The sequence below is a fragment of the Colias eurytheme genome, chromosome 22 (genome assembly GCF_061535395.1).
Source record: "Colias eurytheme isolate Ceu_HAF_F1 chromosome 22, ilColEury1 Martin Lab GWU primary, whole genome shotgun sequence".
Classification (NCBI taxonomy): domain Eukaryota; kingdom Metazoa; phylum Arthropoda; class Insecta; order Lepidoptera; family Pieridae; genus Colias; species Colias eurytheme.
The window spans coordinates 3,080,387-3,093,959 of NC_143001.1; the positions used below are offsets into that span (position 1 = coordinate 3,080,387).

General features: G+C 36.3%; 1 protein-coding gene across 2 annotated transcripts; it reads right to left on the bottom strand.

Moving 5' to 3' along the window:
* Nucleotides 1-2,008: 2,008 nt before the first annotated feature.
* LOC149898602 (uncharacterized) lies at nt 2,009-6,267 on the bottom strand. 2 transcript variants are annotated; one of them, XR_016458024.1, is made up of 2 exons: nt 3,372-3,703; nt 2,009-2,190 (listed from the first exon to the last, which is right to left on the bottom strand). XR_016458024.1 is itself a non-coding variant. In XM_090114952.1 (2 exons), exons 1-2 carry the CDS (start codon nt 6,002-6,004, stop codon nt 2,176-2,178), a joined length of 1,617 nt encoding a protein of 538 aa, XP_089971078.1. In that variant the 5' UTR covers nt 6,005-6,267; the 3' UTR covers nt 2,009-2,175. The 2 variants fall into 2 exon arrangements, 1 of the variants encoding a protein (XP_089971078.1); XM_090114952.1 differs by lacking the exon at nt 3,372-3,703 and adding an exon at nt 4,403-6,267.
* Nucleotides 6,268-13,573: the final 7,306 nt, after the last annotated feature.

The following is a 13,573-nucleotide window of genomic DNA, read 5'->3' on the forward strand; positions in this document are numbered from 1 at the left end:
CAAACAAAGGCCTCCATTTTAGGGACAAATTAATCTTTACTAAGTAAATATTCAATCAGAATTTCAGATGCAGTAGCTGATTCTCGACAGATGGTAGAGCGGGACGGGTAGATGGGGAATGCGAAAGTGCGACAGAGACGAGTGCTAAGTATTTCATTCAAAACAAACCATTCGATATTATTAATTTACTGGTACAATCGAGTGTTGGGTGAGGAATAATTTTTGGATGTGACATATTATAATTTAAAGAGCTTTTAGAAACATCTGTATGGGGGTGAATAATTATGTGTATGATAAGTATGTAAACAGTTTTAATAAAAGAGTAGCTTTTTATACAGGGTGTCCCAAGAAGTATGGATGAACTGAAGCCAGGAGGTAGAGGACCTAGAGGACTATCCGAATCACCCCCATGTGTGTTATGCGATTTTTCGTAGTTTCGGAGTTATGACTCTTTTTTCAATTTTTCACCTATCGCCGAGTACGATGATATTTTCACTCATGGTGACGTCAACTATTGCGCTAGATGCTTGATTTTTTTTGTGTGCTAAGCTGAAAGATAGGCCAATTCAGTATGGTAACACTTACTATCGTTAGATCTTCGAATGGAATAAAAAAAAGAACTAAATGCCAAGAAAGATAAAATTACCCAATATGTTCACAACTTCAAGGGCCCATAAAAAAATAAAATCACATAAGAAAAGTTTTCCGTTTGGCTTTTAAAAACTTGCTCTATCTATCAGGTAGCTACCCTGAAAATTTCATTTTATTATTCAGAAGGCTTCAATCGAAAAATTGAAATCTAAATGTGGTAAGTGCAAAAATTTTATTAACATGATGATCATTAAAACCAATAAATAGGTGTTTAGTTACCAGAATTTTTTTTAAAATAACCCCGCTGTTGCTCAATGCAAGTGCGACATCACCGTAAAAAGTTGTCTATTAAATGTCTTTATGCCCTTTTATAATTTTAAATGGTTTCTTCTGCTACTATGAATTTCCGGGCTATTTAGTCCAAATTGTGACATTCTCTCAAGTAGCCGAGGTCTATTTAGTATCCTCATTGAAACAAATCAATTGGGTTTAGGTCGAGGGACCGTGGAGGCCAGGTTTTAAGGCAAGCGTCACCGGCGCATGCGCAGGCTGCAACGACCAATCCATCTTTCAGGGTATCTTTACCCTTTAGCCTGGCCTGAACGGTCTCCGGACATAAACCATATTGATTTTTTTCCGTGGGGATACTACAAAGACGAGAGACTGCTACAATTTGGACGAAATAACCCGGAAATTCATAGTAGCAGAAGAAACCATTAAAAATGATAAAAGGGCATTCAGACATTTAAAAGACAACTTTTTACGGTGATGTCGCACTTGCACTGAGCAACAGCGGGGTCATTTTAAAAAATTCTGGTAATTAAACACCAATTTATTGGTTTTAATGATCATCATGTTAATAAAATTTTTGCACTTACCACATTTAGATTTCAATTTTTCGATTGAAGCCTTCTGAATAATAAAATGAAATTTTCAGGGTAGCTACCTGATAGATAGAGCAAGTTTTTAAAAGCCAAACGGAAAACATTTTTTATGTGATTTTATTTTTTTACGGGCCCTTGAAGTGGTGAACATACCGGGAAATTTTACCTTTCTTGGCATTTCATCCTTTTTTTTATTCCATTCAAAGATCTAACGATAGTAAATATTACCATACTGAATTGGCCTATCTTTCAGCGTAGCACACAAAAAAAAATCAAGCATCTTCCGCAATAATTGATGTCACCATGAGTGAAAATATCATCGTACTCGGCGATAGGTGAAAAATTGAAAAAAGAGTCATAACTCCGAAAATACGAAAAATCGCATAACACACATGGGGGTGATTCGGATAGCCCTCTAGGTCCTCTACCTCCCAGCTTCCGTTCATCACTACTTTTTGGGACACCCTGTATATTGTGAAGCAATGGTGAAAATAAAATTGCAGCGTAACGACACACTTATTTATTTTTCACGTTTAGCAATGGCAAGCTAATATATAGGCTTATCCCCTCCGCGTGGCTGGCTGGTAGGCATGGCGGTGGCATGGCGGCTGGCAGGAGGGGATGTCAACATGGCGGCTTGGCTTGACGGAGGTGACAGGCGACGTCACGTCCGTTACCACAGAACACATATTACTGTCCGTTACACTCGGCCATCCTGAAACAGTTGTTCCCACAGGAACAACAAAAATAATTAGCTCTCTAATAAATCAATAAGATCTTCGGTTTCCATTTGCTCATCCGAACTGCTAGCACTATCAGAAACTGTAACAATACTTTTATAGGGCCTCTACGAATCTGCAGCTACTAACCCACTAAAACTCTTATACCCACGTAAACCCTATATACTTCTAATTTGGTACCTATCATTGCCCAATACTTTCGTTACGACATAAGGACCGGAATGCAAGTCGTCAAGTTTAGTGTTAACTTTGGATGCTGAACAAGTAGGTGCTTGACGCGTTAGCAATAAATCACCCTTATATATGTGAGCGGATTTTCGTTTCCTATCGAAGTTACGTTTCATTCTAGCGCTCGCTTTTAGTATCCTGACATTGCACCATATAAAACCAATCCGCTACTTCGAGACGATTCACGTTCATAGTGTCTACTGGATGTCTACTTAACGCATCTACATTCTACATGTTTCATTCGTTCCCCCGGCCTATACTCTACGCTTATATCGTAATCTTGTATAGAAAGCCACCACCTTGCGATACGTGGTATAATGTCACGTTTAGTAAGTTAAGCGTAGCGCGGACTGTTGTACAATCAGTAACAATCTTAACCTTTTTTTCCTACTATATATACGCGAAAACGACGCAAGGATTCTACAACGGCAAGAGTTTCCAGTTTATAACCTGAACCTAATATACATGCTTTCCTCTTTACTTGTCACCCTACTAAAATATAAAACGGGTCGCAACGTATAGATTGTCTAATCTAAAAATGAACGCCCCTCCACTAAACTTAATTGTTTCAATGTGTGAGGACAAATAATTATTGAACCACTTTATATGTGTGCGCGCGTCGATTCTACTGCAAACTTTGACACTCGCGCACTGATTTGTCAACTAATCGGGCGATCAGTTCAGGTGCCTAGCATTGTATGGCGGGGAGAGCGCGCTATGTACGGAATGACACGTCCGTTCTGTCGTGCATCGCGTCATTTATGCACTAGTTGGCCAACTGGTCCTGTCGTTCGGGCATGGACGGGACTGGAGGACTGAACGACCAATGAGGCAGACCAATTTGTGTGTATTGCGTCTATACACGTACTTTGAATGTGAGCGTAAACACAGTGGAGGGGCGTTCATTTTTAGATTAGACAATCTCTACCATCAATCTGCTATTCCTAATTTACACGCGTCAGTATGTATTTCCGTACAAAGCACAGGATCGTACAAAGCTAACACAGGCTCGGAACACAAACACTTTTTTAATTGTTCGAAACTATTGTTTTGATCACTACTCCATATCCACGAAGCTTTCTTTTTAGTTAAATCGGTTAAAGGGCGGGCAATGATAGCAAAATTGTAAATAAACTTACGAAAATAACTACACAACTCGATAAATTGACGCACACTATGAACATTGGTCGGTGTTGGAAAACGAGACACCGCTAATAACTTTGAATCGCCCGGTTGAATACCCTTAGCCGATATTTTATGACCTAATACGTTATTTCATTTTGCAAGAACGAACACTTAGTACTCATGTTTAATTTTCAATTTTCTACTTCAAGTTTGACAAGTACCGCTTGCAAAATATCGCCTGACATAACGTCATTCGAGGGAAGAGTAAATCGTCCAGAAATGCCTAAATTTCACGTTTACCATGTTTGTTTTTAACATTATTATTTTTAGTTCTACCTACAGATTCAACTATTTTATTTATCAACCGCATAAAAACGGATGGCGCGTTCGCTAAACCGAATGGAATACGAGTGTACTCGAAATGACCCTGGTCTGAGGTGTTATGAATGCAGTTTTGTGTGTATCTTCATTACTAACACGTAATTATTGATGATGGCCTTGAACCATATCTAAACTCGTAAAATATTTGTGGCCCGCTAATTTCGAAACCTGATCGTCTATGTTTGGCAATGGAAATCTATCTTTTACGGTAATAGCATTTAAGGCACGGTTATCAACACACATCCTACTGTCACCGTTTTTCTTTTTGACTAAAATGACCGGAGATGCATAACTAGATTCAGACTCTTTGATAATCTCGGCATCTAATAAATCACTTTAGACTGAACTACTGCTTGTTCGCTATGCGATAATCGATAAGGCTGGCGGTAAATAGGCTGATCACTAGTAAGCTTTATTATTAGCATTATAATTGGCAAATCTATGGCAAGCAACCTGGCTATTTGGCTGTAGTGGAGACTCCTGGCAGCTTTCAGCCCTGGTTAGGACCTCTCCCGGCGGCCACACGATAACCTCGCAGCCCATGTTGATGACTTTGATGTACCCGTCTTCACCAGTGAGCAGGGTGGATGGAAGAGAGTAGGCCACTCCCTGCAGCTCATGATGCCGAGGCGGTGTAACCACACCGTTGCCGACCTTATTTCCGAGAACCCGCACTTGAATGATGGAAGAGCCAGGTGGAAGTCTCTCTTCGTTGACTGTGACGACTTTAAAGCGATCATGGTCTTCGATAGCCTCAATATCGCAAATGGGATCTTGAGTACGATTAAATTCGACAAGGCCTTTGTTAACTGTCAATGTCATACCTTCGCTGTTGATGACAGGCTGACCGATTAAAAGATTAACATCGGCCATTTTGATGTTAGACAAGTAGGCGTGGCATTTCATGGTTATACCGTCAATTTCTAATTGAAATTCGACTTCTCCACGACTCGTTGAGAGTCCACCGGAGAATCCTTTTAAAATGACACTCGTCGGTTTGACATCCAATGACAATGCGTTCGATACTTGTTCGTTTAAAACGTTAACTTGACTGCCGGTATCAATGTATGCTTTCACGTGGATGCCATCGACTTTAACGACCTTTTTGTATATTTCATTATAAGGGCGTAGTACATTTACTTCTTTTATGTTGTCGGTTGAGATAGATCTTCTATTTTCCGTGGCAATTGTAGAACAACGTGAAGCAATGTGTCCCTTGTTTCCACATTTATAACATGTACGTGTGTCAGGTAGGGAGCAATCACGCAGTAAATGACCAGTTTTCTTGCATCTCGGACACGGGTCTGTTTCGACATTGGGTGGCATTGACTTTTTATCCAGGTGAGATGGCCTACTCACCAAATTTTTATGAAACCTTGTGTCGATAGGTAAAGTACGGTAGTCGTCAAGTGCACATAAAAATCCTTCGTAAAGCTCTCCTGGCGTGTGGCATTGGAAGGCTCGAGCATTAGGTTGTAGCGATAGTGGCAGACCACGAATGATACAGGAAACGCTGGCGCTATCGGATAACTTGCATCGGAAGCACATGGCGATTTTATCTTGATAGTATTTTGTCATCGTCTCTGTAGGTTGCTTCTTCCTTTGTAGTAATTCTTCAAGCATATTTCCATAATCGCGATATCGAGGAAATGCTCGCAATAGCATATCCTTCCATTGTTCCCACGTGTAATCGTAGTTCTCTAGACGATTATACCACTTCTTTGCTTGACCTCGCAGCTTATCTTGTAGGTAAAATGATTTAGTTGTATCGTCCCATCCATTTATTTCCCCAATTTGGTCAATTTTACGAATCCATGCTTGTACCGTGCATTCCTCACTATCAGGGTCAAATTCCGGGATTAAAGATGCAGCACGATGGACTTTTGACTTATTTGGAGCTTGGGGGTCATCTTCCAGGTTGCGTAAAGCCTTTACTACTTCTTTTTCCAGCAGATTCTTGAGCAGCTTCCGTGCAGGCGGTGAAGAAGTACCCTCATCTTCCTCCGACATTGATTCGTCAGGAGGTCGACAAACTTGTGGTCGACGTCGTTTCATCCCGCTTCTGATTTGTGAAGCAATGGTGAAAATAAAATTGCAGCGTAACGACACACTTATTTATTTTGAAAGTTTTAACAAGAATAATCCACGTTTAGCAATGGCAAGCTAATATATAGGCTTATCCCCTCCGCGTGGCTGGCTGGTAGGCATGGCGGTGGCATGGCGGCTGGCAGGAGGGGATGTCAACATGGCGGCTTGGCTTGACGGAGGTGACAGGCGACGTCACGTCCGTTACCACAGAACACATATTACTGTCCGTTACAATATTGATTTCATATAATTAAATTTTGTTAGTTTGTTAATTTTAATTAATTTAAGAATTATTCATAAAAAGGCAAAAAGCTCACAAATTCAGGGCACCTTTATTACCATTGAAAGATCTAAAAAACGGACGTAAAAAAACAGACAGTATAACGATCAGAGATTTTGATATGCATCCAACTATGGATTCCAAATACCACGTCCAAAATTGCGTTTCAGAATCGTGGGTCAGAATGAATTTCTCAATTTATGTGAATTATGGTGAATTAATCGAGTTTTGCTTGCCTTTAAATGTCTGTCATTATTAACGAACGATTTGGTTTCAGAATCAACTTTGTAGCTGTAGGAGAACATTTTAAATTAACTTGCTTGAACGCTTATAAAGGGGGCATTTTATATGATATATATATTAAGATGTAGGTGCTTTCTTGCTCAGTACAATATAACCATTAACCATAGTAAAAAGAGTTTTACTATAATATAATTGCGCTCTGTTATTTTTATCTATAAATTTTCATAGGTATAAGTGAATTTACAATAGGTTGTGCGATCGAAACTCGGACTAAAAGCAAAAATCGAATGCTTTCTTTGAAGAAGGCTTCTGTATATTATTTGTTATGTATTAAAAAAGGAAGGCGAAGTCGCGGACAGAATCCAGTTATTTCATATCATAGATTAAACTATCACAAATAAGGTGGTACTACAATAGTATTATATTATTTTTGATGGAGGTCCCATTATTATCACTACATACCTAGTATAAAACGTATAAAAACAAGTCGCTTTTCGATCCCTATGTCCCTTTGTATGCTTCAATATTTTTTTAATATTATTTATTCATAGACGTTAATTAATAAAAAGAACATACCAATTTTACACTGCTACTTCCGCCGTTGAAAACTGCCTATAAACATGTATTCTTTGTCATTAACAAAGAAATATTAAAGTCACGAATTAGTCGTAAATCACGGGGTGGGAACAAATAGCCATCGAAGTGCTTTTATTATATTAAAACGAGGTGTTTCTGTGAATTTTAATAAAAATCTAATGTTTGTAAAGCAAAGTCTACATTGTTGTGGAACACGCGATCACGTGATTTCAAGCCGTTAGGGTATGTTACTGTAGCTTAGGTACGTTTTTAATTAAATTTGTTAAGTTATGGATTTATTATTTTTTTATTGATTCATCTGATGTAATAAGAGTAAAATACTAAAATGTTTGCGACGTAATTTAATCCATATAAAATACTAAAAAATGTTTCCCGTTCTTGGAAATATGGAAGCTCCATTTAATTCTACATCATCTGTTTACAGAGTAGGTACATAATCTTACACCATTCGTTGATAAAATTTATCTACTAATATAAACAAAAAACAAAACTACTTTATTGTGTACCAAAATAACAGGAAAAGAAGAAGTAGGTAATAGCTAATCCATACTAATATCTAGTATATTATTATTAGTCTGTGCTAATATTATAAATGCGAAAGTAACTCTGTCTGTCTGTCTGTTACTCAATCACGCCTAAACTACTGAACCAATTTGCATGAAATTTGGTATGGATATATTTTGATACCCGAGAAAGGACATAGGCTACTTTTTATTGCGAAATATGTACCACGGGCGAAGCCGGGGCGGACCGCTAGTCTTCTTATATATAAAAATGAATCGCAAAATGTGTTGGTAAGCGCATAACTCGAGAACGGCTGAACCGATTTCGATAATTCTTTTTTTATTATATTCCTTGAAGTACGAGGGTGGTTTTTATGTAGAGAAAACGTAAATATGTACCACGGGCGAAGCCGGGGCGGACCGCTAGTTAATAATAAATATTTTATTAGGTATTAGTTTATATGTTAGTATTCTTATAATAAATGCTTTCCGTAACGATGTATAAACTTAATACCTACCTATAAACGCAAGAATTTTAAAGTCTCATATTGAAAATATGTAGTTGTGATTTGTGAATCTGCTCCACACTTAGTTATCATACAAGCATGCTCTTTCGAGTGATGCTCTATCTGCTTACCCACTCCAGTATCTTACACTAATTATTGTTCGGATTGTATTGTCTGTTATGTTTGCCGACACCCACCGACCAATCCAGTTGACCGTACAAAGCTACGGAGCAAATGTTTGTACAATAATCAATTGGATTCCGTTAACATTGGATGGCTCAGTTTCCTACGAAAATAGACGTTCCTCAAATATATTTAAAACTAGCGGTCCACCCCGGCTTCGCCCGTGGTACATATTTACGTTTTCTCTACATACAAACCATCCTCGTACTTCAAGGAATATAATAAAAAAAGAATTATCGAAATCGGTTCAGCCGTTCTCGAGTTATGCGCTTACCAACACATTTTGCGATTCATTTTTATATATAAGAGAGATAAACTTTTCCGTGTTTTTTTTGGCAACTGACCTTTGCTCGTGAGTTGCGTAAACAGATTATAACATACAAGCAATTAAAAAAAAGAGTGTGTGACGAACACGTGTCAGAAGTGAAACTTCTTTGGCAAGATACAAAGATGCCAAAATCGTCGCCTTACTCCATTCCTTACTCCATGAGATGACGGTATTGTCAAGACGCGGCCTTGAAATTTTACCCTCAACGCGTCGAAAGAATTTTCACTTAAAAAAACGGAATGTTTTTATTTTTGCGTTATAGTATATAAAGAAAATTGTAATTATAGCTATTGAATTAAAAAGCTATTATGCTAAAGTATGAAATCAATTACAGACATTGCAAGTGTGTAAGGAAAATTAAAATAGAAAATAGGAATAATTCAATAACCCATTTGGAATCTACTCAGTAAGAAATTGGGTCTTGCATGATAAACAATATAGACATTAATTGCATATCACAAGACCTATTTATTTTCAAGATTGACATGGTACGTACCGTGGTACGTACAATTTTTCTTCAAATAAATACAGATAGAAAAATTGTTTTATATTAAGATGTAGGATTATTATCAGACAAACGAACATAATAGAAAAACATTAGAAATTATAAGTTTATTCCGATAAATACATTAGACATCACAATGTCTACAAAAATTATAAGATAGAACTATAAACCTCTAACACATCATTCGATTACATAAGTAGGTAAGTACTACAGTAGGTAAACAATTTCGTAAATAAACATTTTAACAATATACTGATACAATTTCGTCACATTAACACACTCTAAGCGAAGATTTCGATCGAGTAATTATATCCAGAGCCTCTTTCACTTTGCAAATGTATGTCTACAAATTTGTACCCAAGGCCGCCCGCCGTTAAGGCTGCTTTAGACGACCCATCTCCCAACTCCCGTATGGCGATGCCTTTAATCAATTCATTTGAAATAGGCCCACTCTCTCTTGTAATATCATAATGAATATAACCATCCCGTTTTATGAACGGAATCGCATAAGCATCTGTTTGCAAATCATAAACTTTCCTTAAGGATCCTTCTTCTTCGACAAGGCCTTGTATTATATTTTTGCACTGCACAAGAGTTAATATAAATGCGAATAAAATAACCGATTTGAGAGACATGGCGCTGTGTTACCAAAGATAATATTATAATACTAGGAGTGCTACTGATAAAATGAGAAGTTATTCCATGTGACAGTTAATTAGGATATGCTGGGCCGTATTTGAGAAAGACAAAGTAAATAACTTTTTTTTTACGCTGCAATAGGGGAGCGCTTGGCCACGATCTCGCCTGATGGTAAGCTGAGATGTGGCCTAAGATGGAGCGCGCTTCCCTAGAATGTACCCTCTCCTCTTTAAACTATAATAATTACGCACCTATCTTAATGATATTTAATTTTAGGTATTGATTTTATGCCATTCATATTTTGTTGTTTTATTTTATTATCGATAGCTGATAATAATTAAGTGTAAATTGTGTGCATTTATCGTAAATAGATTGTCTAATTCAGAAAACAGAAATATTTGCAAAATGGTTATTTTAAATTTGACAATTGTTTATTATATTAGGGATAATATTGGTTTATTTTATAAAAATGTAAGTACGTTACTGCTGAAGTCAAGGGCGTCGCCAGCCGATGGCGCAGGGGGGGGCAAGTTGACTTTACCTACTACAATTATTTTATTTCTCATTCTCTATGAATGAGAAAAGTAGGTATGAATTGTAGGTAAAGCCGACAGCCCATGAAGCTTTCCACTTGTACTACGAGCCTTACATCTACAGCGATTGTAATAACAACAGTATCTTAGTACTATATACATACAGGGTGTCCCAAGAAGTATCAGGATATACTGAAGCCAGGAGGTAGAGGACCTAGAGGGCTATCCGAATCAACCCCCCGTATGTTATGCGATTTTTCGTAGTTTCGGAGTTATGACTTTCAATTTTTCACCTATCGCCGAGTACGATGAGATTTTTACTCATGGTGACGTCAATTATTGCAGTAGATGCTTGATTTTTTTTTGTGTGCTAAGCTGAAAGATAGGCCAATTCAGTATAGTATCATTTACTATCGTTAGATCTTTGAATGGAATAAAAAAAAGAATTAAATGCCAAGAAAGATAAAATTACCCAGTATGTTCACGAGCCCGTAAAAAAATAAAATCACATAAAATAAGTTTTCCGTTTGGTTTTTAAAAACTTGCTCTATCCTGTATATATATTCTGTGACAGTACAGAGTCCAATGTGTAAAGCTACACGAGCACGAGCTCTTGACTATGCAATAAAAAACTTGTAATTATAAGTTACTAGATTTCCGCCCGCGGCTTCGCCCGCGTTTTCAAAGGAAAACCCGCATAGTTCCCGTCCCGTTCCCGTTCGTTCCATATTAAGATAAGATAATAACATTTATTAGAAAAATAGAATAAAAAGGAGTTTGAATTTGAATAAATGTACAGCGTACAGCGTATTTTTTTTTAATTACCAGATTTTAATATTATAGGGGTCATTGTTTGTATTAGGTTAATTAAAACATAATTTTCGGGGATTCATTGTAAACTTCTCGACCACTTTATTATTAAAATGTTGTAAGTTTCCATGTATAAGTTTTCGGTGCACACTCATCATGGCCAAACCATTGAGGCGATTTTCACTCATAGTGCTTCTTTGCCAGGTTTTTAGTCTCCTGAGGCTGCTAAACGATCGCTCTACCGTACACGTCGTGCATGGAAGAGCGATCAAAATTTTCAACTAGAATCTCTAGGGGGGGGCAGCTGCCCCTCCCTGCCCCCCCTTGGCGACGCCCTTGGCTGAAGTGATTTAGGGGTCAAAGGTGAGTAAAATTGATAAGATATGAAGTAAATTTAATTATTTATACATCACTAATAATGACACATTATTTACACATAGTACTCTTACATTTATGTTTTGCAGCATTGTTAAAAACCTAACCGTGCATTTACATCAAAATGAACATAGAGCTAGAGCAAGAGCATTCTTTTGTGTTGTTTTAGTGTAAACGAAAACTCATATTCAGTATTGTTCAGTATTAGAACATTGCATAGAATCTTTTCGAACGCACTAAGAGCAACGAAAGAATGCTCTTCGCCTGTTTACACTAAAATAATTAAACATAGTGGGGCTAGAATGAGCATTCGCTCGTTTGATGTAAATGCACCGTTATATTAGGTCACACATAAACATTTGTTAATGTATAACTATAACCACAGACTAATAATAATATACTACGTATACAACTATAACCTATTGAAATCAAAAGCGAATACGCATAAAAACAGCAAACGTTATTCTGCCTCACCCTTATCCATTTATTCTCTACCCTTATCACTAAGGTATAAACAGTGTTCTACCCTATTTTCAGATAGATAGAATATATTTATAAAATTTCGTAAAAATGAATCAAACAGTTTTGGACTAACTAACACTCTGACACGAGAATTTTAAGGTAAACGCAGGTATTAACGACCCCTCTAAGGCAATTTCAAAATCAACCATATTTTTTAAGTATACTGGTTCTGCTAAAGATTTATAGTTTCATTTTATATGCTAGTGTTATGTATAAAAAATGTTTTTATTGAAGCAAATACATTCTAATAAAGGATTATCTTGTAAAAAATAATTTACAATGTGACTTAGTCGATTGTTGCAATTACCGACCCATAAAAACGGCTGTGAAGCTATTAACGATTTTTATGCAGCTATTCCCGATCGTATGTGAGAGGAGGCCTTTTTCCAGCAATGGAATGTATAGAAGCTAGTGATGATGATGATTACCGATCTTAATAAAATGAAATAAAAATGCAAATATATTCGTATTTTTTTATTATATTTATTTTTAATAAAACAAATGAGTACTTCTTAGTAATGAACTAAATAATTATAAACTTTTAAATTAATCAACATAATACTATTAATATATGTATATATTATATTAAATTAAGGATTTCAAACTCTAGGATATTTATTTCCTTATGCTATTTGATTGATTGCTTCGGCGAGTTGTGTTTTACTGTATACTTTTCGCCGCTTTTGTGGCTCCATATTTCTGGAAAAAAATATAATTATATGTTTTATGTTAATTTAACCATGAAGAAGCATTTTTTGATAGGCACCTATTATGTCATAAAAGAAGTAAAAATATATTTGCACGCTCAACTACGAGCAGAATGTTTAAGGATCAATATTATCTATATCTACAAACATCCTTATTCTACATTCTGCAAATAAAGCAATTTGAATTTGAATTTGTAGATGAGAAACTAAACAATCTATATTCGATCGGTAATAGCTTCCTATAGTTGCTATTGCCGACCCACATGGGTCGGTAATAAAGTATGTAAGTATAAACCTAAATTATATTACCGACCCATAAAAAAAATGGTTATTTTAATTAATTTGACCATCAGACTATAAAATAGATTATAATTGATTAATGTCATACAAAATATGAACAAATGCATATTGTTTAAACAAAAAAACAATGATTTACTACTGTAACTATTCGATACCAATCCTCGAAAAATATCATAACTTTGTATAAATTGACAAGGCTAAAAAATAAACACTAGACAAAAAAGTTTAGTCGCTAATAGATTTTTATGAAGACTCATAGCTTAGATTTAAACTGGTCCATAAAACCACTTGTGTTAGTGTGATATAATAACATAAAAGAAATTTAAAACAAAAAGTTACGTTGCTGCCATTGCCGACTTATGGGTCATTGATACCTGCCACGACTTAAACTGGTGAAGCTAACACCGTCTCATTTTTATTTAAAGTTTTATCGTTTCAAATTACTTTTTATTAATAAAATGTTGTAAGAAATGAAAAGTTGACACTTAAATGCATTGACATTTAG